Source organism: Capricornis sumatraensis, chromosome 4 (assembly GCF_032405125.1).
Source record: "Capricornis sumatraensis isolate serow.1 chromosome 4, serow.2, whole genome shotgun sequence".
Classification (NCBI taxonomy): Eukaryota; Metazoa; Chordata; class Mammalia; order Artiodactyla; family Bovidae; genus Capricornis; species Capricornis sumatraensis.
The window spans coordinates 78,929,082-78,956,582 of NC_091072.1; the positions used below are offsets into that span (position 1 = coordinate 78,929,082).

General features: G+C 36.7%; 1 protein-coding gene across 1 annotated transcript in view; it reads right to left on the reverse strand.

The window, feature by feature from the left end:
- Window positions 1-27,501, reverse strand: part of ARID2 (AT-rich interaction domain 2) — a 205,377-nt gene that overhangs the window by 37,008 nt on the left and 140,868 nt on the right. Inside the window, exons 12-16 of the mRNA XM_068971015.1 lie at window positions 25,486-25,567; window positions 23,472-23,606; window positions 22,304-22,500; window positions 19,184-22,044; window positions 10,003-10,151 (exon numbers count right to left, since the gene is read on the reverse strand). Coding sequence (XP_068827116.1) covers window positions 10,003-10,151; window positions 19,184-22,044; window positions 22,304-22,500; window positions 23,472-23,606; window positions 25,486-25,567 — 3,424 coding nt within the window. The remainder of the gene's footprint in view (window positions 1-10,002; window positions 10,152-19,183; window positions 22,045-22,303; window positions 22,501-23,471; window positions 23,607-25,485; window positions 25,568-27,501) is intronic.

Genomic DNA, 27,501 nt, shown 5'->3' on the forward strand with positions numbered 1-27,501 from the left:
AGAAAATGCATATTACTAATACCAGATATAAGGGGGCTGGGGGGCTATAGCTATGGAGCCCACAGGTATTAAAAACAGTGGTCCCCAACCTTTTTGGCACTAAAGACTAGTTCAGTGGAAGACAACTTTTCCACGAATTGGGAAAGGTATTGAGATTACTCAAGCAAATTACGTTTAATGAACTCGATGAACAGGAAGTAGAACTCAGGCAGTAATGCAAGAGATGGGAGCAGCTGTAAACATAGATGAAGCTTCACTTGCTGGCCTGTCACTCGCCACCTACTGTGTGGCCTGTGTGGCTTGGTTCTTAACAGGCCACAGACCAGTACCAGTCTTTGGCTCTGAGGTTGAGGACCCCTGATAAAAAGGATAATAAACAAATATTATAAATAATTTTATGCCACAAACTTCATACTTAGATGAAGTGGAACAAAAAAAGACGTAATCTGCCAAAACTCCACAAGGATTAGAAGCTAATCTGAAAGAAATTGAATTAATAACCTACCAAAGACAAAAAAAGCACTAGACCTAGATGTTTTCACTGGTGAATTCTACCAAACATTTAAGGTAGAAATGATACCAATTTTCTAGGATCCCTACAAGAAAACGGAAGTGGAGTGAACATTTCCTAAATCATTCTATAAGGCTAGAATTACTGTAGTAGTAAAATCACACAAAGATAGAAAAACTACAGACTAGCATCTCTCATGAACACAGATGTGAAAAACAATCACAAATCAAAGCAAGCGATGTATAAAAAGAACTATATACTAATCAAAAGTGAAGGAAATGAATGATTCACGTTGTCAGTGTGGCCCCCTACCCTGCTTTACTCCTTCGCTAAGCCACTGAGGCCAATTGTTAGTGAAAGTGAAAGTGACTAAGTCAAGTCCGACTCTTTGGAACCCCATGGACTATACAGTCCATGGAATTCTCCAGGCAAGAATACTGGAGTAGGTAGCCTTTCCCTTCTCCAGGGAAACTTCCCAACCCAGGGATTGAAGCCAGGTCTCCCGCACTGCAGGCGGATTCTTTACCAGCTGAGCCGCAAGGGAAGCCCTGAATAAGTATCTAAAAGAAAGCTGGAAAAAAAATATTTATTTATTCCAGGTTTGAAAGGCTAGTTCAATATTCAAAATTTAATTAATCTAATCCACCACACCAAAAGTCTAAGGAAGAAAAATTTTATAATTATATCAACAGATATAGAAAAAGCATCTGACAAAATGTAATACCAATGGATTACTAAAAACTTGGTGAACAGCCCAATTAAAACATGAATAAAAAATCTAAACAGGCACCCCACCAAAAAGAATATACAAATTGTAAATAAGCATAAATACTCAACATCTTTTGTCATTAAGGTAATGCAAATTAAAATGAGATACAGAATGGCTAAAATCAAAAAAGCTGACCGTATCAAATGCTGGTGACGATATGGAGCAACAGAACTCTCCTTCATTATTGGTGGAATGCAAAACGGCACAGCCACTTTGGAAAACAGTTTGATGGTGTCTTACAATGTTAAACATAGTGTTACCATACGATCGAGCAAATGTAATCCTAAATATTTGCCCAAATTATTTGACAAAGTATGTCCATACAAAAACCTGCATACAAGTGTTTATAGTGGCTTTATTTATAATGGTCCAAAACCCAAAGTAACCAAAATGTCCTTCTATAGTTGAATGGGTAAGCAAATTGGTACATCATACAATGTAGTATCATTCAGCAATAAAAATAAGTGATCAAGCCACAAAAGGCATGGAAGAACCTTAAATATTTATTGCTAAGTGAAAGAAGTCAATCCGAGAAGGCTACATATTGTATGATTCCTATTACATGACAGTCTGGAAAAGGCAAAACTATATAGATAGTGGGAAAAAAAAATCAGTATTTAGTAGGGGTTAGAAAGGGAGGCAGTGAGGAGAAATGAATATGTGAAGCACAGAAGATCTTCAGAGTGGTGATAATATTCTGTATGACACTAACGGTAGATAAATGATATGCACAGTCAAAATCCAGAGAAGTGTATACACAAAGAGTGAATCTTAATGGAAACTATGGACTCAGTTAGTTCTAATCATCAATCATAACACATATACTGCACTAATTCAAGATGTTAATATTAGGGGAAACTGTGCAAGGAAGAGAAAGTATATGAGAAAACTTGCACTATAGGTTCAACATTTCTATAAACCTAAAACTGCTTTAAAAAACAGTCTATTCAGTATGGCGATTCCTTAAAAAAACTAGCAATAAAACTATGATATGACCCAACAATCCCACTATTTGGCATATACCCTGAAAAAACCATAACTGAAAAAGACACATGTACCTCAGTTTTCACCGCAGCACTATTTACAATAGCTAGGACATGGAAGCTGTGGTATATGTGTGTACATACACACACACATCAGATTACTCAGCCATAAAAAGGAATATGTTTGGGTCAGTGTTAAGAAGGGGATGAACCTAGAGCCTGTTTATCATACAGAGTGAAGTTTAGTCAGAAAGAGAAAATCAAATATTGTATATTAATGCATATATATGGAATCTAGAAAGATGGTACTGATAAATCTATTTTCAGGGCAGCAATGAAGATGCAGACATAAGAATAGACTTATGGACAAGGAGAGGGGAAGAAAAGGGTGGGACGAATGGAGAGAACTGCACAGAAACATATGCACTACCATATGTAAAATAGATAGCCAGTGGGAATTTCTTATATGACTCAGGGAACTCCAACTGGGACTCCGTGACAATCTAGGGGGTGGGATGGGGTGGGAGGTGGGAGGGAGGTTCCAGAGAGAGGACATATGTATAGCTATGGCTGATTTGTGCTACTGTATGGCAGAAACCAACACAATATTGTAAACCAATCATCCTTCAATTGGGCTTCCCCAGTGGCTCAGACAGCAAAGAATCTGCCTACGGCATGGGAGACCTGGGTTTAATCGCTGGGTCAGGAAGATCCCTTGGAGAAGGGAATGGCAAGGGAATGGCTCTCCACTCCAGTATTCTTGCCTGGCAGAGTAGGCTGAGGAGCTACAGTCCACGGGGTTACAAAGAGTCAAACACGACTGAATGAGCAACATTATCCTTCAATTAAAACTAAAAATTTTTTAAAAGTCTATGAATTTTTTTGAAGAAATAAGATAAATATTACCACTACTATTATATAGCTCACACGGACCAAAGCCTTATCTAATTCAGTGAAACTAAGCCATGCCACGCGGGGCCACCCAAGATGGACGAGTCATGGTGGAGAGGTCTGACAGGATATGGTCCACTGGAGAAGGGAATGGTAAACCACTTCAGTATTCTTGCCTGGAGAACCCCATGAACAGTATGAAATGGCAAGATGATAGGATAGTGAAGACAGAGGATGAGATGGCTGGATGGAATCAGCGAGTCGACAGACATGAGTGTGGGTAAACTCCGGGAGTTGGTGATGGACAGGGAGGCCTGGCATGCTGCGATTCAAGGGGTTGCAAAGCGTCGGACAAGACTGAGTGACTGAACTGAACTGATTATATAGCTGTTCTGGAAACATTAGATATTATAATTGGATGAGAGGACTAACTAAGGCATAAATACAGAAAACAACCACCAGTTAAAAATATAGTGGAAGTTAATTATCTCTTCACTGAAAAGTACTAGAAACAATAGCCAATGTAAAACCAATGGATACTTCCTGAAGCCCAGATTAAATATCATTTCCCATTAAAAGATACAGATGTCCTGGCTATGGTTTTTCCAGTGGTCATGTATGGATGTGAGACTTGGACTATAAAGAAAGCTGAGTGCTGAAAAATTGATGTTTTTGAACTGTGGTGTTGGAGAAGACTCTTGAGAGTCCCTTGGACTGCAAGGAGATCCAATCAGTCCATCCTAAAGGAGATCAGTCCTGGGCATTCATTGGAAGGACTGATGTTGAAGCTGAAACTCTAATACTTTGGCCACCTGATGCGAAGACCTGATTCACTGGAAAAGACCCTGATGTTGGGAAAGATTGAGGGCAGGAGGAGAAGGGGACGACAGAGGATGAGATGGTTGGATGGCATCACTGACTCAATGGACATGGGTTTGGGTAGAGTCCAGCAGCTGGTGATGGACAGGGAGGCCTGGCGTGCTGCGGTTCATGGGGTTGCAAAGAGTTGGACAAGACTGAGAGACTGAACTGAACTGTCCTAGGAGAAACAGTTGATTCCCCATAGTTAAGTCCAGAACATTTCATCTAACAGAGAGAAAGGAAGCTATCAAAGACAAATTAAGATCACATCCAGCTTGAACAGGCCTTCACTGGCCAAAGATGGGACAATCTGAACATTAAGGATATAGTATCTACAATGCATTGAAGTATCTCAAATATGCTTATGTTCACAAGTTTATTCACAACAATACTAAAATCAAAAACCAAATTAAAAACAAAAAACAAACCTCATCTCACAGTCACCTTTGTGCAGTTAGTAAACAACTCATTATTTTGAAAATTGGTAAATAAGAGAAATATTCAATAATCTGGCTTTTTCTCTAAAAACTATTCCTCAGAGAAATCAGACAACTGATAAAAAGGAAACTTTACATTTTATAACAATAAAAAAATGTATCTAGGCCATAATTTTCAATGGCTGTTTATATCACAAAAAGAGACAATAGATAGTACCTATTGCCTGATGAAGTACACAGTGCCATTTCTAAAACGCTGTTCACAAAAATCAAAATGGAATCTTATCAAACATCTGGACCTAACTACTAACATATAGAAAATTCAGTCAGAGTAACATGCTACACAATAGCAGCAAAATCAGACTGTGATGACCTGCTTTTATCAACAAAAAACTGTGAGAAAAATTGAGAGATGGAGGGTTATCTACAGATTAAAAAAGATTTAACAGCCTCTTCAACCTCAGTCAATGTTTGAATCTTGCATTCCAATTCAAACTCCAAACAAACAGAAGACAAGTGGAGAAATGTAAACACTAAGCGCCTACTTGAAGAACTTATAAAATTGAAGCAATGGATATCACCAGATGGTCGACACCGAAATCAGACTGATTATATTCTTTGCAGCCAAAGATGGAGAAGCTCTATACAGTCAGCAAAAACAAGACCGGGAGCTGACTGTGGCTCACATCATGAACTCCTTATTGCAAAATTCAGATGGAAACTGAAGAAAATGGAGAAATCCTCTAGACCATTCAGGTATGACCTAAATCAAATCCCGTATGACTATACAGTGGAAGTGAGAAATAGATTTAGGGATTAGATCTATAGACAGAGTGCCTGATGAACTATGGATGGAGGTTCATGACATTGTACAGGAGACAGAAATCAAGACCATCCCCAAGAAAAAGAAATGCAAAAAAGCAAAATGGCTGTCTAGGTAGGCCTTACAAATAGCTGTGAAAAGAAGGGAAGAGAAAAGCAAAGGAGAAAAGGAAAGATATACCCATTTGAATGCAGAGTTCCAAAGAATAGCAAGAAGAGATAAGAAAGCCTTCTTCAGTGATCAATGCAAAGAAATAGAGGAAAACAACAGAATGGGAAAGATTAGAGATCTCTTCAAGAAAATCAGAGAAACTAAGGGAACATTTTATGCAAAGATGGGCTCAATAAAGGACAGAAATGGAACGAACCTAACAGAAGCAGAAGATATTAAGAAGAGGTGGCAAGAATACACAGAAGAACTGCACAAAAAAGATCTTCATGACTCAGATAATCACGATGGTGTGATCACTTACCTAGAGCCAGACATCCTGGAATGTGAAGTCAAGTGGGCCTTAGGAAGCATCACTATGAACAAAGCTAGTGGAGGTGATGGAATTCCAGTTGAGCTGTTTCAAATTCTAAAAGATGATGTTGTGAAAGTGCTGTACTCAGTATGTCAGCAAATTTAGAAATCTCAGCAGTGGCCAACAGGACTGGAAAAGGTCCGTTTTCATTCCAATCCCAAAGAAAGGCAATACCAGAATGCTCAAACTACCGCACAATTGCACTCATCTCACATGCTAGTAAAGTAATGCTCAAAATTCTCCAAGCCAGGCTTCAGCAATACATGAAGTGTGAACTTTCAGATGTTCAAGCTGGTTTTAGAAAAGGCAGAGGAACCAGAAATCAAATTGGCAACATCCACTGGATCATGGAAAAAGCAAGAGAGTTCCAGAAAAACATCTATTTCTGCTTTCCTTTGTGTGGATCACAATAAACTATGGAAAATTCTTAAAGAGATGGGAATACTGGCCTACCTGCCTCCCGAGAAATCTGCATGCAAGTCAGGAAGCAACAGTTAGAACTGGACATAGAACAACTGAACATGGAACAACAAACTGGTTCCAAATTGCAAAAGGAGTACATCAAGGCTGTATACTGTCACCCTGCATCATGTTACCCTACATCATGAGAAACGTTGGGCTGGAGGAAGCAAAAGCTGGAGTCAAGACTGCTGGGAGAAATATCAATAACCTCAGATATGCAGGTGACAACACCCTTATGGCAGAAAGCAAAGAAGAACTAAAGAGCCTCTTGATGAAAAGTGAAAGAGGAGAGTGGAAAATTTGGATTAAAGCTCAACATTCAGAAAACTAAGATCATGGCATCCAACCCCATCACTTCATGGCAAATAGATGGGGAAACAGTGGAAACAGTGTCAGACTTTATTTTGGGGGGGCTTCAAAATCACTGCAGATGCTGACTGCAGCCATTAAATTAAAAGACGCTTACTCCTTGGAAGGAAAGTTATGACCAACCTAGACAGCATATTAAAAAGCAGAGACATTACTTTGCCAACAAAGGTCTGTCTAGTCAAGGCTATGGTTTTTCCAGTGGTCATGTATGGATGTGAGAGTTGGATTACAAAGAAAGCTGAGTGCTGAAAAACTGATGTTTTTGAACTGTGGTGCTGGAGAAGACTCTTGAGAGTCCCTTGGACTGCAAGGAGATCCAACCAGTCCATCCTAAAGGAGATCAGTCCTGGGTGTTCATTGGAAGGATTGATGTTGAAGCTGAAGCTCCAATGCTGTGGCCACCTGATGTGAAGAGCTGACTCACTGGAAAAGACTCTGATGTTGGGAAAGATTGAGGGCAGGAGGAGAAGGGGACAACAGAGGATGAGATGGTTGGATGGTATCACCGACTCAACGGACATGGATTTGGGTTGACTCTGGGAGTTGGTGATGGACAGGGAGGCCTAGCGTGCTGTGGTTCATGGGGTCGCAAAGAGTTGCACATGACTGAGTGACCTAACTGAACTGAATGTTATTTTTCCGCAGGGTTATAAATTATGGTTAAAGAGTAGTATCCTAATTTTTTAGAGATATATGCCTGCAGATTTAAAAAAAATTACTAATGTGTGATATAAGGGCGAGTAGTGCATTTCACAATAATTTATCAGTGAAAGATATAATTTTAGTTCTAAATCTGAATGAATCAAGGAAGATTCTTCGTTAATATTTTTGATCGGATATTAAAGAAATCAGAGCATAGTTATTTAGTGACAATAGCTACTACATATATTTTTCCACTTGCAATTTAAACTAAAAATGAACAGTCATCCCTTGGTATCCAGTGGGGATTGATTCCACATTCCCCTCAGATCTGCAGATGCTTAAGTCCTTTATATATATGGTGAAATATTTGCATACAACTTAAGAATATCTTCCTGTATACTTTAAATCATTTCTAGACTACTTATAATACCTAATACAATGTAAATGCTATGCAAACAGCTGTAAATACAATGTAAATGCTATGTAAATAGATTCCATCACGTGAGCAAAGTTTTGTTTTTTGGAACTTTTTGGAATTTTGGGAGAATATTTTATTTCCTGTTTGGTGGAACCTTCAAGTGCAGATATAAAGTTGTTGTTTAGTTGGTAAGTCAATGTTCAACTTTTTTGCAAACCTATGGACATTAGCCCACCAGGTTCCTCGGTCCATGGGATTTCCCAGGCAAGAATACTGGAATGGGTTGCTATTATCTACTCCAGGGGATCTTTCTGACCCAGGGATTGAACCTGCATCCCCTGCATTACAGGCAGATTCTTTACCACTGAGCCACCTGGGAAGCCCTGAAGATATGAAAGGTCAAGTGTAATAAAAGCCTTTACTCTCCTCATGTCCTTATGCTCTTGATATCCTAAGCTTCTCACAGTTCCCTGGGCATAAATAGTTCCTTCTATAATTCCTTGCACTTGCTATTATAAATGAAATTATTTTTGCATGACAAACTCCTACTCATACTTTAAGAACCAACTCAAAAGTAATGTCTATAACAAAACATTTCTAACCATCCCAGCATTACATTCTGTTCATTATACAGCCAATAATGCTATAACATAGAAACTATTTTTTATGGTACTTATTTATACTGTCATTTATTTGTTTTTTGCATGTGTTTCCCTAAAAGTTGAGAGTGATCTTTATATCTCTACCTCCTAACACATGAACCCTGCTACAGGGTGCTCAATAAATAGTTGCAGAATCAAACTCAACTAATTATCAATGCAGTATATAAAACTGACTTCAAAATTGACCATGTCTAAGAAGTCTTGTTGAGTATTTTTCTGAAAAGACTTAAAAAGACAAGGTATACCATTCAAATTTTGTAACAACAATCTTACTAATAAGATGGGAAACAGCCATGCATTTAGATTGATTAGCCCTTTCAGTGATTTTTTGTTGTTGAAATACTCTCAACACTTCATCTAAAGAAGCTATACCCAAACGTTTTAGTGAAAAAATAGCATGAACTGACTACCTACTCCTTCAGCTACTATCTTAAGATGAAAAACAAAAACAAAAATCTTAAAAAAAAAAAAGTATAGAATTTGACATCAGTGAAAAAAGTTGCAAATTAACTTACAACATAAACATTTAAAAAGTTATTAAATTAAATAACTGAAAGAAATAGTGAGAGGAAACCTAAAGCACTAATTTTAAAAAACCCTTTTGACAGATTTTACACTACGGTCTAGATACACATATACATATATAAATGAAAACAATACTTACCCCTAGCAACATAATGGAATCTGAGATATTTTATTCACTTTTTCATTGAAAAGAAAAACAAGCAAAACCCTCCTGGTAGACTTGCCAGAATGATTTCATACCCCACTAACGGGTTGAGATTTAAAGTTTGGTAAACACTGTCCAAAGAAATTCTGCATATTATCAATAATCCCTAGGCTACACTGATAGCCACAATCTTACAACAAATCTATATATGAAATATGTCTATATCAGAAAAATTATGAATAGGAAATATAATTTTTAATAGGACACAGTAATTTCTGCTATTGTTAGGAAAAGTAAAATGGAATCTTGATATCTAAAAAAAAAAATGAGGGATATTTTTGTGCACCATAGTCTTAGAGCTCTAAGTGACAAGTCCATGATTCTTAGCTGAATACTGTTAAAGGAACTGAGACTTTAGTTTAAACAATATTACCCTCAAGTTTAGTATTATTCTCAAGTTCTCCTTGAAGTCTAAGAAAGTCTTGTTTAAGAAATTCAATTCCACATATTAGTTAAACTGTGAGATAATATAATGTTAAAAATTTTCATGGTGTGTCCACCTCAAACTTAAATTGAAGACAAATCATTCTTCCTAACAGATATCTTTAAGTGTCTGTTATATAGAAATCTTATGGCTGCCCCTAACTGCAAGACACTTTAAAATACTTCTTTTCAAAAAAAAATTTCTTTTCATAGCCAAATATGACATAAAATTCTTAGCTGATTTTGTTTTGTTAAAATCTAATAGTTAAACATTCTCTGGTAACTACCATAAGGCAATGAAGCTCTTCCCAACATTTATAAAAATTTCTTTAGGTAACACTGGATCTGCATAAATATTACTTTCAACGTGAAATATTTTTGCTAAAAAGTTAGTGATTTCAAAAGAAAATTTTCATGAAATCATAAATAGAACTTTAAATACAAAGACATTCCAGAAAAAAAGAGCATTTATGTATATCAAATAAAATTGCCATTTACTTTTTACAAGACTGCCATAGACACATGAAGTTGTGCCCAGGTTTTCTCACTGGATCTCCATGTTGACTAGATGCACTGAATGGAGAAGGCTGAGAACTGTTAGGCTGGCTCTGAACTTGAACAGCTGGTGAAGGTGTCATTGGAGTGTTCTGTGAAAAAGACATACCACACAGTTTGTGAAACGACACTGAAAAACATTCATATAGTACAGGTTTGTGAATTTGATTACAGTGATAGTTATGCACTTTCAAAGTAACATTCACACTTGGGAGTTTTAATGATTATCTTTTGGATACTCTTTAAGAAGATAACTAATTTCAGAAACATATTTAAGAAGTCAAATTCATTTCATATGAATCACAAAGGCAAGACTGCATTCTTACTGTCACAGAATACATATAACTCAGAATTAAAGATTTTTATATTAATAAAATTGGATAGAAATACAATAGATTAAACAGAGAAAAATTATAAATGTACCCATTTTATTTACTAACATATCCTTCACAAGAAAAAAAATCAACTGTAAATTATTATTTCTTTGTATAATATCTCCTTTAAGATTGTAATGAGTAACATAAAACCATATATAGTAAAAATCAAAGGGAATTTCAGATGTTAAGAATGATGTAACCATTTAAGTAAAATGTAAATATTACTTTGCAGTAAAAGCTATTTTAACTAACAACTTCAATCTTTAAAGGTGGTCTGGTATACATTTTGATGGATTATACAAGAAAAGGATTCTTATTGTATGCATAAATTTTCTAAATATTAGCTACATTTTTTTTCCTTTATATCCCATCCTTTTCTCTCTGAAAAACACATAAAAATTATAATGTAGCTTAAAACACAATTTGGAACAATACAGTTTGAGGTTTAACTCAGATTTCACTCATAACATACATGGCACAAAGGAAAAAAAATGTTAAATTCCTCACAGACATGATTAGCATACCATTTTCAAAGTATTGTTTAGAGGAAATACATTTAAACTCTGGGAAAATACTAAATGTATTTGCTTATTTATAAAGTGATATTGGAAACAGCGGAGCAAGACTAAGCTAAAAATTGCTGAAAACCTCTTATTTGAAAGTCACAGTACTTTATCAAAAAATAGACAAAACAGAAACAGATAAGGCTATAGCATAAAAATGAGTAAAGGAAAAGAATAAAGTGCCAAGAGTGAAGGTTCTTAGAAATGTGGAGTCATAAGAACTTTTGAGTTCTAAGCTCTAAGGAAAAAAAAATTTACTTTGAGATGTGATTGAAGTTTGTATAATAGAGTTTCATTCTTACGGTTTTCTAATATTTTTACTAAGAAAATATATACACGCATGAAAACCATGCATTTTAGGGCAGTACAGGTATCAATGGCTAGAAGTTAGACTTTCCAGCTTGATAGAACAGGACTCAGAATTTCAATCTGCCTTTTAACCAGCTATGTGACCCTGGGCAAACTACATAACACCTCTGATTCTCAATTCCCTCATCCGGAAAGTATAATAAAATCTAACTTCTGGGATGGTGGGAAGACTATAGAAACTCTACATGAAGAGCCTAGCTCTAGATTCTCAATAAATGGCAACTGTTACTATTATTATTTATGTTAATAGAGAAGTCCAGAGTGAAACCATATTCTAGAGGAAAGATGATGAGTTCACTTTGGGGACAAGAACAGATCAGCAAGTGCAATTATTTAGCAATAGTTAAAGTTACTTATCTAGCAATAGTTAAATTATCTAGCAGTAGTTAAAGCTGGAACAAGAATCTGACAATCATTCACCTGTGAATTCTTAAAGTCATAAAAACTAACAGTGAGAGAGCAGACACAGGGGTTGGGATCAGAGAGAAAGGAAGGGAAGAATAACATCAGAATCAATCCATTTACCAGGAAAAAAAAAGGCAAACTGTTTCCTTGAAATGAAACTACTGCATTAAAAAATCCATGAAATTCCAGTAAGTAGGAGTAACCAAGAGGATCAGTTTGAATCAAATACAAATATTGAAGAGTGACAGAAATATAACCTCAGAATTATAATTAAAGGGTAAATCTGTCAGAGCTATCAAATTCCCTCAGAACGAACTTTCTGGTTCCCTACACTATTACCATTTACCCCAGGTATTTTATTGACTAGCTTGTCATATACTTTTAAATTAGGTTTATTTTTGTTTTTGATATGCTAACAAAGCTTTATCCTATTTTTTTCTTCATTGTAGAACTCTAACTGGTGTCATACAGGAAAGTTAAATAACAGGGAAACAGGGTATTTAGCCTCAACTGTTAATGATTTATGAGGATGTGGCAAGGATGACTGAAGTTAATCCAAACTGTTCAATTAAGAATGAATAAAAGACATATTAACCAAATGCAATGTGCAGAAAATTGTTTAAATATTGCATCTGGTGTTCTCTGGATCTTAATTCAAACAAAATTTATAAAAACACATTTTTAAAGACTAAGAACAAACTGAGTATCATGCAATATTAAGATCTGTTAGGTATGATTTGGTATTATAAATACTTATAAATATATATTGAAGTATTTATTAGTGACTTAAAATCTTTGGGACTTACTTTACTGCAGGGGAAAAACGGTAGTGAGAAGAGATGAAACTAGAAAGGCAATGGTAACATTATTTAAAGCTGGGTGAAGGCCAGTAAGCCTCTCATCTTGTGTATGTCTAAAATTTTCACAATAAAAAGTAAACAAATAACAACAAAAAAAGAGCTAAATATATCAATAAAACAAAATGAATTAAACTACTTATAGAAAATACCAAATGAAAAATTCCAAGACTCGCATTTTCTTTGAATAAAGCAGTATATTTACTTTATCGGGAGAAGTACAAATAACCTCAGAAACACAGATGATACCATCCTTATGGCAGAAAGTGAAGAGGAACTAATGAGCCTCTTGATGAGAGTGAAAGAGCTGGCTTAAAACTCAACATTCAGAAAACTAAGATCATGGCACCTGGTCCCATCACTTCATAAAAAATAGATGGGGAAACAATGGAAACAATGAGAGACTTTATTTTCTTGGGCTCCAAAATCACTGCAGATGGTGACTGCAGCCATGAAATTAAAAGATGCTTGCTCCTTGGAAGAAAAGCTATGACCAACCTAGACAGCACATTATAAAGTAGAGACATTACTTTCCCAACAAAGGTCTGTCTAGTGAAAGGTATGGTTTTTCCAGTAGTCATGTACGGATGTGAGAGTTGGAATAAAGAAAGCTGAGTGCCGAAGCATTGATGCTTTTGAACTGTGGTGTTGAAGAAGACTCTTGAGAGTGCCTTGGACTGCAAGGAGATCCAACCAGTCAACACTAAAGGAAATCAGTCCTGAATATTCATTGGAAGGACTGATGCTGAAGCTGAAGCCCCAGTACTTCGGCCTGATGTGAAGAATTGACTCGTTGGAAAAGACTCTGATGCTGGGAAAGATTGAAGGCAGGAGGAGAAGAGGATGACAGAGGATGAGATGGCTGGATGGCATCACCGACTCCATGGACATGAGTTTGAGCAGCTCTGGGAGTTGGTGATAGACAAGGAAGCCTGGCGTGCTGCAGTCCATGGGGTCGCAAAGAGTAGGACACAACTGAGTGACTGGACTGAACTGAACTGGAAGTAGTATTTTTAATTTTTTCCTATATTAGAAAATTACATATTTCTTTCAATAAAACTAATTTTTAATAGTTTGTTTACACTCACTGTTTTTTAAAGTACTACTTAAATTATGTTTTAAGAACTAGGTCTTTTACATAAAATGCAAAATACATTTCTTTTAGGATGTAAAAGTGCCTGATCATTAACCATAACCCTAACTTAAATATAAATGTAAAAGTAGTCTCAAAATCATGTTTTTGGAATGATCACTCCTGAGGAATACTGTTCAATACTATTCTTTGTTCTGCTCTACTGAAGAACTAACTTTTCGTATTCTAGTACCTCTCTAGTAGTGTGTGACCAGAAAAGTAAAATTATACAAAGAATATGAAATAATTCTGTGATTCCTTTTTTAATGTAAAATTATCTAAAATGTTAATGTAGCAATTTTATTTTTGGCAAAGATATTTCCTTTTGTTAAAATAAGAAATTATAATCTTGCCTTCCTTTAACATCTTTACAAGAGTAAACTGTGGCTGAAACTTCTAGACTGTACTGATGTTATTTTCTGATATAAGACTTGGGATTTGAGGTTCTTAAACACTTATATATTAATGAAGAATAAACCAGGCACTATAACACCTAAGGTCTAATTGAAAGGATTAGGAAAATACACTCTAAGGGGTAAGTAGAGATACTTTTAAACGCTTGTAAGGAACAAGAACTAAATTTATTCTAAATGTGGTATTAAAGAGGTTACACTTAGTCTAAACAAAATACACATCTTTACAGAAAAGAATTAAGACAATCACTGGAAAAGAGACCTTTGTTGAATGCGGGAAAGTTAATTCAACTCTTTTAAAAAGGTTATGGACAAGATAGTATCTAAGGTTCTTTCTGCTCTAATATTCCCTCATTTTCGTAACCTATCCAAGTCGTCTTATTAAGTATAACTAGACAATCAACACAAAGTCTATCTTATAAATAGAACACACTGAAGTGTAAATGAAAAAATCATTTAGTGCTAATGATTTCCTTAATTATTACAATTTCTACTAGCTTCCCTGGTGGCTCAGACGGTAATGCGTCTGCCTACCCTATGGAAGACCCAGCTTCAATCCTTGGGTTGGGAAGATCTCCTGCAGAAGGAAATGGTAACCCACTCCAGTACTCTTGCCTGGAAAATCCCATGGATGGAGGAACCTGGTAGGCTACAGTCCATGGGGTTGCAAAGAGTCGGACACGACTGAGAGACTTCACTTTCTTTCACTTTCAACACTAGTCTACAAATCTGAGCAGTAATGTGCTTCGAAAAAATTGAAATGACATTCCTGTGACTCTTGCTAAAATGATCTTCTAGACATAGCCCCCCTGAGATTGCAGATATGCTTTCCGATGGGTTGGGTAACTTTTTAAACTCTTTATGAAAGAATGAAAGGGACCAGGAAGATATCCATATTCAATGTTAGCACCATTTCAAAAAGGATTCATATATGAAGGACAGGAAACTAAGGAGCAGCATCTATAAAATGTCTTGAATAAGTACAATCAGGCATGACATCAGATCATAGGATGAACAGATACAGATACATTCAACATGTTTTATATGCTTCTGAAACAGACAAGTCTTCAGTTAAGTATAATTAATTTTTTCCATTTTTATTATCTTATATGCCAATCTAGATACAATTTCATGAATAGTGGAAGAGAGTAGGGCTCAGAATGTACCTTGAAGTTAAGCACTGCTGCTGCTGCTAAGCTGCTAAGTCACTTCAGTCGTGTCCAACCATGTGCGACCCCATAGACGGCAGCCCACCAGGCTCCCCCGTCCCTGGGATTCTCCAGGCAAGAACACTGGAGTGGGTTGCCATTTCCTTCTCCAATGCATGAAAGTGAAAAGTGAACGTGAAGTCACTCAGTCATGCCCGACCCTCAGTGACCCCATGGACTGCAGCCTTCCAGGCTCCTCCATCCATGGGATTTTCCAGGCAAGAATACTGGAGAAGTTAAGTACAGTTATTTCATACTCAGCTAAATACCATTTAAATATAAAATACATAGTTATAGCATTTAGTTTCATATTTCTTTCCCCTTTATGTGTTCCTAGTATCTTTTCTGTAATAAAATTAATACAGCTAATTAGTGGGGGTGAGAAGGAACAAAACTGAGAAAAGAAATATTAAATAACAACAGCATTAGGAAGGATTATCTGTTGGCCATTCTCAGCAGGGGTATTTCCCTGCAGTCTTTCCAGCCCTGAGCATTCTGCAAGTCTAGAAGTTCCTTCTTGGTGTAAAGGTACCTCCTTAACATCCCCACCCCTTGAAATGCTATAAAATAACAAAATGTAGCTAAAAAAAAAAAATCACATTTAAATTCCTCTATTTCGTCTACCCATTTAAAGTGCCAAATCAAATACTGGATAAAATGGTATTAAACCAAGGTCTAAAATGCAATTCTAAGACTATATAAAGAAATTTAAAGAATCTGGCAACAGTGGAAATGGTTTTTATTAACAAGCTCTTAAGAAGGTCCAACAGCCTCCCTTCAAAGGAAACCTATGTGTTAGTTGCTCAGTCGTGTCCAATTCTTTGTGACTTTATGGACTATAGCCCACCAGGCTCCTCTGTCCATGGGATTCTCCAGGCAAGAACACTAGAGCGGGTTGCCATTCACTTCTCCAGGGAATCTTCTTGACGCAGGGACTGAACCTGGGTCTCCTGTGTTGTAGGCATATTCTTTACTGTGTGAGCCACCAAAGAGAAAATATACTTGCACCATTACCAACTGCCAGACTGTGTATTAGGCATTGTGCTAAGAGTTATACACAGATATCCTGTTTGTTTCTTATTCTTATATACACATGTAGGTATGCTATATCTCTTTTTCCTTGCAAAATTTTACATTTCTACGTGCCAACAAAATACCAACTTCAAAAATAAAGACGATAGCTGTTTGAAATAAACTACATTCTTGGGGGAGAATACATAAAAGTTTATACACATTTTTTAGATTAGGAGTAAGCATCACCGACTCAATGCACATGGGTTCCAGTGTACTCCGGGAGTTGGTGATGGACAGGGAGGCCTGGCATATTGTGGTTCATGGGGTCGCAAAGAGTTGGACACATCTGAGTGACTGAACTTAAAATGTATTAATTTTATGGTTTGAATTAGATGTGTATATGTCCAGTATGTTAAATTCTAGCATTGTATCCTGAAATTATCTTTCAGTGATACTTATATCCTATAACCTAGTCATTAAAATAACGTTATATATAAAAGGATTATCTAGGATTTTACAAAGAAATCTTTTAGAATAGTGGCAAATGGGCTAAGAGCACGAGCTCTGGTTTCAGACCCACCAGATTTCAGTCCTGTACCACCTCATATTAGTTGGTAACCTTGGCGAATTATTTAGCATTGTGAGGCCTCTTCTCTAAAATAGAAATTATAATGTTTACCTAATAGAGTTTCTTTATGAATCAAATGACAAAATAGTGTAAAATTCCTAACACAGGTCCTAGTCTTAGCTAGTATTGCTTGTTTTTTGTTATTTAGGTATCGTTATTGAACATAACCACACTAGAGGGTTAAAGGACACAATAAACAAGGGTGGATGAAGTAATTTCATAGTAAGGGAGGTTTTCTCTAATCTGGCTTGGTCAACTATAACTCTTTAGGATTACAAGGGAATCTAAAAAAAGTGGAACACATAAGATAAACAGGGAAATTGTTAAATATTTAAAAAAATGCACTGAATGCTTAGTATATGTTACATATTACATTATTAAAAATTTTTTTCATGTGCTTTAATAAATGAAAAACTCAACCTGTAGAAGCTTGAATAAAAATGACTTGGTATTTTCCACAAAAACTCCATATTAATTATTGCCATGTACATAATATACACTGAAGAATCCTTAACCTATTTAGATACCTTGAAGTAGACCTAAGCAATACTAATATGAATTAAAAACTCATTATGCTGTCAGAGCAGTACTGTCCAGCTTTACCCATTCACATGAAGAGAGACGCACATTAGTGAATGATGTTCTAAGCAAGGGATTCTTTGCTTTCTCCTCTTCCATTTTGCTTCCCTACTCCCACCCCTCTCTTGTCATCTAGACTGTATCAATACCAACACAATCTGCTGTCATCATCAGAAGCACAGAGAAAAAGCCCAAGACAGAAGAGTGCGAGCAGAGCTGGCAACAGTCACAGAAGGCTCTGGCTGTGTAGTCATTAGGAAGCAAAGAATGAACTAGTAGTAATCCAGGAAACAGTACAGAAGACCGTCCTTAAAATCTTTATAGGCTGATTGGATCCTCAATTCATTAGCACTGATTTTAGAAAGCACTTTTATTTATGGAGGCATGCAGAGAGGGGATAGTAGATATTTAAAAGGGAATAAATAGAGCAAAGGAATAAGAGACACACAATTTTAAATACCAGAATAGCTAAAACAAATTGAAATTATAAGAAATAAACCTTTTTCAAGAATAAAGGCAATTAATACCTAAGATAATAACAACACACTTGATAAAATTCTTATGGAATTAACTTTTTTACAAAAGTTCTGTGAAAGAAGCCTCAAAAATACACTCATGTCAAAATCAAATACAGAAATTCCCTTCTGGTGTACTCTTAGCAAACCTCTCCCAAACAGAACCAAGTTACATTTTAAAAATACTCCTTAAAATGTTAGATGACAAGTATTTCTCTATCTTGGCTCTACAAAATTACTAATTTGCATGTACAACAAAATAGAAAAATGCTTTAAACCAGGGGTCCTCAACCCCTTGTCAGTGGCCTGTTAGGAATCAGGTGGCACAGCAGGAGGTGAGCTGTGGGCTAGCAAGGGAAGAGTTACCTGCTGCTCCCATCATTTGTATTACCTCCAGAACCTTCGCATTTCCCCCACCCCACCTCAGGGATGGGAAAAAAAATTGTCTTCCATGAAACAGGTCCCTGGTGCCCAAAAGGTTGGGGACCACTGCTTTAAATCATGTGTTTAAGTTAACAACTGAAAATTGTTCAACAAAGAACAGAGAAAAATAAAAGAGCATGACAGCTTGAGTACATTGCTGCTGCTGCTAAGTTGCTTCAGTCATGTCCGACTCTGTGCAACCCCATAGATGAGAGCCCACCAGGCTCCCTCATCCCTGCGATTCTCCAGGCAAGAACACTGGAGTGGGTTGCCATTTCCTTCTCCAATGCAGGAAAGTGAGGTTGCTTAGTCATGTCCGACTCTTATTGACCCCATGGACTGCAGCCTTTCAGGCTCCTCCATCCATGGGATTTTCCAGGCAAGAGTACTGGAGTGGGGTGCCATTGCCTTCTCCTGAGTACACTGCTGCTGCTGCTGCTGCTGCTGCTGCTAAGTCGCTTCAGTCGTGTCCGACTCTGTGCGACCCCATAGACAGCAGCCCACCGGGCTCCCTCATCCCTGGAAAAGGTCCTCCCAATTACCTTTTCAAGGTAAAACATGGAAGAACAGTGCATTTCCCCCTAAAATCATAATTACACATCAGGATTTTTTAAGAGAAATGTGACAGGAGAATGACTCACCTGTGGGACCACATTCTGTACGTATGTTGGTGGATGCTGCTGCTTCTGCTGAACAGCACTTTCTATTGCTACTTTAGCTACAGTGCTTGGATCTGCTCCTGCTGGCACCGCAACCATCGTTGCACTGCAGCCAGCATTGTTGGGGTCACTGATTGTAACAATTCTAACTCCCACTTTATTTGGAATTCCTGTGACTGTTTCCCTATCATTATCCTCTGCTGGCCTCTTTACAGTTTTGCATTCTGCTGTGCCATTTGTAGACCGAACGTCAGACAACAGGGCAGGAGAATGGGACACTCTTGATCCTGAGTGGGGAACGGCTATGATTTGATGCCCCTGTATAACAGAGGTTGCAGAATGTGGTGAGACAACTACACTTGGGCGTTGCTGAGGCACATCTGAATTCAAACTTGAAGCTAGAGGTCCATTAGGCAAATCAGTACCACTAAACTGCTGTGTTGCCACATTTGAGGCCTCCTGTATACTGCTCACAGATGGTGAAACACCCAAAGTTAATATAGGTCCATTAGAAGTTCTTTCTAGTTGATCACCTTTGGCAGTATCTTGCTGAGTGGCATCTAAAGTCCCTTGTGGTTCCATTGGAGATATCTCACCATTTCCTACATGATTGGAAGTTTTGTGATTTGGAATGTTTTTGCTTAAATGAGAACCATCTCCTTTATCAAAATCACAGATTCCATTAACTAGAGGTTTTTTCAAATCACTTTTAATATCCTGCATGTCCATTTGTTCTGAGTTCTGTTTTCCAGATGCTCCATTCTCACCTAACTCTAACGATGGCCCATTACTGATTAGTGAGCACTGATTAGCCTCACTTTGAATTTTCCCTGAGTTTGAAGGAGGTAGACTTGAGTCACTGTATTTTCTCCCATTTAAAAGACTTCCCACCTGCATTTCATTTTCCTTTGTATCCCCATTGCTGGTGTTTGTGGTTCCTCGTCTGCAGGACGGGTTCTCCATGACTTCAATTTTACGTTCATGAACATGTAAACCTGTTGCTTCTTTTGCTTCCTCCTCCTTTTGGCAAATTATTTTATCACCTTTGAATGGGGGAGTAGCAGTGGTACAAGATGATTGTCCAGCTGGAGATGCTTGAGTGGCTGGAAGCGTTTGCACCTGAAGTCCAACTCCTGCCTGGGTCCCGCTCATGGTAATTCCTGCTGGAGCAATGAGCTGAGTTGTATTTCCCTGACTCACAGTTGCAGTTGCAAAACTTGTATTTGGCACAACTGTTATGGTTACCTGGTTGCCAGAAGTCCCTTGGAAAATGGTTGCTGGGCTATTTGAAATCAGTGGGCCTGGCAATATTTGTAAGTTCGAGATGGGCACGGTTTGCACTCCCCCAGTGGGTGGCATTGCACTTTGGACCAACTGAACATTTTGCTGCCCAACCAACAGCTGCTGAGCTGGAGTTTGCCCTTGCACTCCAAAACCCGCTGCTTGGTTATTGGCCACCTGGTACACCACCTGAGGACTAGGAGCTCTTGCATTATTTGGGGGAGGAATCTGTGGAGCTGGGAGAATAAGCTTACCACCGGGAGTTGAAGGACCACGCTTTGGAAGCAGCAACTGTTTTATCAGACTCGACTCACCAGAAGCAGGCTGACCAACTCCTGCATTCGTTTGCTGTGGCTGAACTTGCATCTGTACTTGTTGTGGCTGCTGAACTTGTACTTGTACCTGTTGTGGCGGTGCTGGTGAATGCTGCTGCTGTTGCTGCCTTTTCACAGACAGCATTTGACTGACAGTAGGAGGTGGTCCCTGTGGTTGAGGGGTGGAAGAAGATGACATGGCAGTAGGGACCTGGTTAGTAGTAGCTGGGACAGGTGATGGTGAGGAAGATGGAGTAATGCTTGGTTGTCCAGTTAGCTGAACTGCCTGGCCAGCTGGAAGAGCTGCTGGATTAGCAAGAACAATTTGGTGAATGGCTGGTGCATAAGTTTGACCTTGTTGAGCTGGCTGGCTTACAATCACTACACTTTGTTGGGGTGGCTGCTGCGGCTGTTGAATAGGCTGTTGTACCACTGTTGATGAAACTTGCTGAGAAGGGAGAGGTTTTGGTGCAATGTTTTGAAACCCTACCCTTGAGGGTTGTGGACTTGGGACACCAGCAATGGTAACCATTTGTCCTGTAGCTACCTGAAAATTCTGTACTGAAGTTGCTGAGACAATATTGGATGTAGAAGTCGTTACATACTGTGGGGGTGCTATGATAACAGTGTCCTGTGGCTGGCTACCAGCTGATGTCTGCTGAGATGAAGTTTGTACAGGTTGGGGTGATGTGGTGATTAACTGTTGACCCTGTGAAACTGTAGAAGTACATGCTGGTATGTTCTGAACTCTGCCAAATATATGACTCTGCGGGACAGCTTGCTGAATCACTGTAACAGGAGTGCCAGAAGGTATCTGCCCCGGTACCACTGTGTGTAATGGAGACTGCTGTGGAATTACTGATGGATGGTGAAGCAGTGTCTGGGAATTTACAACTGTAACAGGCTGTGGCCCTGTACTATGATTCTGAACCACAGAACTCTGTGCAGCTCCTCCTCCCACAGCAATACTAACAGGAACTGCTGTCTGGGGTATAGAGTTCTGGATTACTGTAGCCTTAACGACTTCACAAGGAATTGGAGCTTTATTTTGAATGACGGTCACCGGAGCATTTTGCTGCTGGTGGGTATGAACTGAAGGATTTGGTGGAATTCTTGAAACAGTCTGTGCCACAGTATGAACACCTTGTACTGGAAAAGACATTTGTGTTGCAGTCAAACTTGAAGATTGGTTGGTAACAGGAGTCCTCTGAAAATGGTTTCCTACAGTTTGTGGTCCATGAGGGATTCCTGAAAATATAAGGAAAAGTTAAAATTCACAGTGAAATGACTGAAAAGCAGCATGTAGAAATTATTTTACTTAATTTCAAGAGAAAACAGTTTTAAGAAATTAACAACTCTGCATTATATGAATATGATAAAATAGAATAAGAAATAAAATGTTACTGAAAAACAAGGACAAGTCATACATCTTAAATGTATATAATACATGTTTTCATTTAGCCTTCTTATTAAATTGATAATATTTAATCACAATAAAAATTAATACCTGCGGGTGAAGGACTTGGAGATACATCAGGTACAGAATCAACACGAACAACGGGAGTAGAAACAGGTTGCTGCTGATAGTACATCTGAATGGGAAGTGGGATAGCCCTACGTTTTACTCCTACTACATGAATATGCGCCTGCCCATTGTTACTGGAATCCTCCACTCTCTTCACTGTATGATTTGGAAAGACTGTTCTGTAAAGTACACACACATTCAATTTTAATAACTAGCACATTAACAAAAAACACTAAATTCTAACAATGTTTACACAAACAGCAACAGTATATTCACTGCTACTAATATATGAACCAGTATGAATCATATATTCTACAAGGAGGGGAAACAAGGAATTAAATATTAATTAAAAGATCAATTCTCCAATTTCAAAAATCATTATTATTAACATTGTAGGGTTAAAACAATTCTACTATATATGTAATTAATAAAAAAGCTGCATCAAGTCAATGCCTATTTTATGAACTTTGCAAAATAACAAAAAGTCATGATGTTTGAAGATAGAGCTCAGTCACAGACTATTATTCAAGATTTAAAAGGGCAAACACTATGTCTTTAACACATATAAATAGCAGGAAAAACGTAAACTTAATTTCTTCCTTTTCTTTCTTTGATAAACCTCAGAATGTTTAAACAGAAACACCATGTTTGATATCAAAATTCCCTTGAATTTAAACTTCTACCACACTACAATCTAACCATACAAAACTTTAAGCAGTGGAGACATTCAAGACTAGGTAGATAGTTGGTATGTCTTCCCAGGTAGCTCAGCTGGTAAAGAATCCACCTACAATGCCAGAGACCCCAGTTCAAAACCTGGGTCAAAAGTTCCCCTTGAGAAGGGATAGTCTACCCACTCCAGTATTCTTGGGCTTCCCTGGTGGCTCAGACAGTAGAGAATCTACCTGCAAAGCAGAAGACTTAGATTCAATCCCTGGGTTGGGAAGATTTCCTGTAGGAGGGCATGGCAACCCACTCCAGTATTCCTGCCTGGAGAATCCCCATGGACAGAGGAGCCTGGCAGGCTTACAGTCCATAGGGTCCCAAAAAGTTGGACATGACTGAGTAACTAAACACAGCAGAGATAGTTGTTATGTTCTCTACAGAGCAAGGGGTATGTAAATTAACTGTAAAGAAATATAAATCCTACCTAAGACATTTATAAAATCCAGTTGATGTTAGGATTCCACCACGAGCCAATTTACTGCAAGTTGATAGGTACTCAGAATACATTTCTGCTCTAGAGACAGAACAATCTGGATTTACTTCAAAATGAGCATTGAGCCTAAAAGAGGAAAAAAAAATACATGGCATTATGCAATGTACTATAGAGTCTATACTTAACCATTTGAAGGCAATGTGTTATAAATTAATAATCATATCTTATTGATCAAATTTCACTATCTTATGCTATTTGCAAAAATATATGCTAGTTTTTAGGCAGACTAAATCAAATAAAAAGAGATTACTTAATCATTCTTATTTTAGTATAAAAAATCATTATCCACAAATATAAAAACCAATATTCACAAATATATGTGAATACATCAGCAGAGATGGTATGCTGGCAATAAATATTCTATAACACATTAATTTTATTCAGTGAATACTCAGGTTCCTGTCTTGTAATAATCAAAATATAACAGAAGCTCCCAATTATGAGTTATTGGTGATGTGAAAAACGAAGGAAAAACAACTAAACTTTTGTTGCTCTTGGATCAAATTTCTTCAGAAAAAAATTCTCCTAAAACATTTAACTACTTCTTAAAACAATGATACTTCTCATGCTGCACACTCCCCTTCCCCACCTCAGAGACTCTATTCCTAATTAATTACAAGGTAATTCAAACTTCAGTTTGTCTTTGTCATAAAGTGACTTCAGCTATAAGTTAGGATTGGAGGCCTAGTTAACTATAAAGGACTCTTTCTAGAACTCACTGTATATATATACACAAGACATGCCAACCTACAGCTGTTTCCTATTAACTGAATCAAATGATAATTATGATAAAATAATTTAAAATGCTTCTCTTCTCCTCCTCCCTAGAAATGGCAGAAATAAGAATTTATAAGACCAAGTCTATAACTAACACACACACATTTTACAGTGGATGCAGTACTTATTTTTTCCAACTTTCAAAACTTAGAGTATCGAGTTTTCAAACTGACCAGAAACAAAAACCTGTTTGGTTTCAATATACAAGACAAATATTTTCAAATATCACTGGAAGATCTATCAAGTATAAAGCATCAAGTTTAACTATACAGAATATGAAGAAATAGCAAAAAATTAGAGATGTTACCATAAACCTGATTTAAGAAAAGTAGAGAAAAGTGTCATAGGAACACAGATATGAAAGCACCAAAAATATGGAACATAAAGTGACAGGAACATGGAATGGGAGAAAAATGTTTGTTAGAGAATGGGAGAAAGGGGAAAGAAATTTTTTAAAATAATACATCACCAAAAAGTGATCTTATATTTCAATCTGTTAATCTTCTAAAGAATTTAAGTTGAAATTCATAAGCAATGTAGAGGCAATTAGCCATGAAAAAAAAATGAAATCTAACCAATTCTACATTTATTTTTTTCCAGAAGTGGCTGAGATGTGACCAGTCAGTCTTCTCAAGAAAATATTATTTTAAAATTGATATTTCAATGTAGACATACTGGTTATTCTATCATTTGATTAGTTACCTCTTACTACTCACAAAAAGAAAAAATTAACTAGCAATGAACAAGAAATTTTGCTTTTGGTCATAAAGAAGGGACATTTAATAGCAAAATCTGGTTCTAAGAAGTCAGTCCAATTGTTTTAATAAAATATTAAAAAAAACAAATTCTACAATACGACAAACCTTATTTTCTACAAAATCAATGACAATTTTTTAACACAAATTTTACTTGAAAAGAAATGGTGTAATTTAATGAAATTTTAATCAAAGACTATTTTAATTCTGAAGATTCTGATACTTTACTTTCAAACTATTCCAAAATACAGGTGAAGCAATTTTATACTGTTCTTTCTTGTATAAATGATATCCTACTCTAACTAGAAAGAAATACAGAGTAAAACATTCTGGATGACTGCTGAAATAATTTCCTTTTCTCATTTGCTTTATTCTTCCCAAGGATAAAGCCTTAATAGAAATAAACCACTTACCACTGACAAGCAAACTTCTCACTATCTATTTCCACTATTCCTGGAGGTGGACCAACATGCTGTGCTACAACTGCTCTGGAAGCTAAAGAAAAAAATACATTAGCTACATCATTTTTTAAAACTACAGGCCATATTTAGTTCATGGATATGGAACCAATTAATATTCACAATGAATACCTTTTAAAAAGGTCTATAAACATACTGAAAATATAGAAATTTGAGAAAGAAACTTATAATGGAACACATATTGATTATACCAGGCACTGTCTTAGATTCTTCATATGAACTATTTTTTGTTAATCTCACAATCATTCAAATAATATGGATTATTTCACTAATATAAACTCTGTTTTTCCCATTTTCAGTCATTGAGTTTTAACTTGATACTATTAATATCTTTTTAATTCTTCTGTGAGGTGGGTATACATAAAGAAACTAACACTCAACTTGATTAAAATAATTAGCCCAAGGACACAAATCACAATGTATCAGTAAACAAGCATCTTTCTCAGATTAGTTACAGAAGCAGATTGCATCAAAAGTAATTTCACTTCTGAATTTAAAATATTAACTCTGTAAGTGGCATATATAAAATTTCCAGATACAATGAACAAATAGCCAACTTCTATGTTGGAACTAATAAAAATAAGAAAAATGGGATAATAGAAACGTGATCATATTACAGTAAGTTTATAATGAAATATGAATCTTACATATTTATAGATTAAAAATTATATTGTTTCACCACTGAATCAGCATTATTAATAATATATGCTTTTTAAACCTACAAAATGTATCTTCTTTTTTTTTCAGGTAACATGTTGGCAAAACTTCTCAGAACCCTCAAACAAAACATAAATTTCTAAATTACTGGAACTAGAAGAGCCCCACAGTCAGTCCAATCTGTGAATGATCTGAAGCAATCCTGACCTTTGTCTGGTGAGACCCCAGGCTTCCACTGGGATACAGCTAACAGCAGCCAGCCACGTTTAAATACTTACTCTCTATTAAACCATTTACATTTACATGATTTGTTTTAATCTCATATATAGTTCTAAATTTAATTGTCCCCATTTTGCAAATGAAAAAATGAAAGCTCAGAGATTAACAAAGAACACATGATGGAGACAGCAGAGCTGAGTATAGCTGGAAAGCCTTCTTTTAGGAGCGCTGACTTTGAATTCAGGTCTGTCACATTTCAGAGGACATACTGTGATATTCTGCTTCTTAACAGAACATCATAATTAGAGTCAAAGGTATTTTTCTTGTGCAACCTCAGCCTATCTTTTTTCTTCTCCTAACTTGATGACAGTTACAGAAAATACCTTTCTAAGGCCTAAATACATGTAGAAACTTCCCTTTTCTTGATCAATTATACTGTAAGAATATACCCTGCTCTGACTGAAATCTGAATCAACTAATAAACAGTTGCAGGAAACATTACAAACTATGTTGAAATTATGAGAAACTTTATAAACAATGCATAAGGAAAAATAATATAGCCACAATTAAATTAAAACTATAAACTAGAAATATATAATTAGTATGAAAGTGGCTACAAACTGAGAATCCTTGTCTTCAGGATTCCTGAAGACATTCCAAAGAATACAAAGGGCACTTATACTTTAGATGGAATCAATTTCCAGATTTTCAAAGTTTTGTATATATTCCCTCCTAAAACTGCTGTGCATGAAAGCAAGACCTCCTCTTTGATGACTGCTCTTTAACCATTTGGGAACAAAGTCTTTACTCTATTAAACATTTTAAGATATGGTTAAATGCAAGACTCTGGAGCCAGATAGGCTGGCTCTAGAGTTCCATCACTCATCAGCTGTGTAACCATGGGCAAGCTACTTAACCCCTCTGGCTATAAAATGGGGCAAAGTAACAGCACACTGACCTCATTGATGGTTATGAGGATTACAGAAGTTAATATGTAAGTCACTTAAAACAATGCCTGGCACATAAAGAGCGCTACATAAATGTTATGATGATGATTGTATAAATACCTCTGGA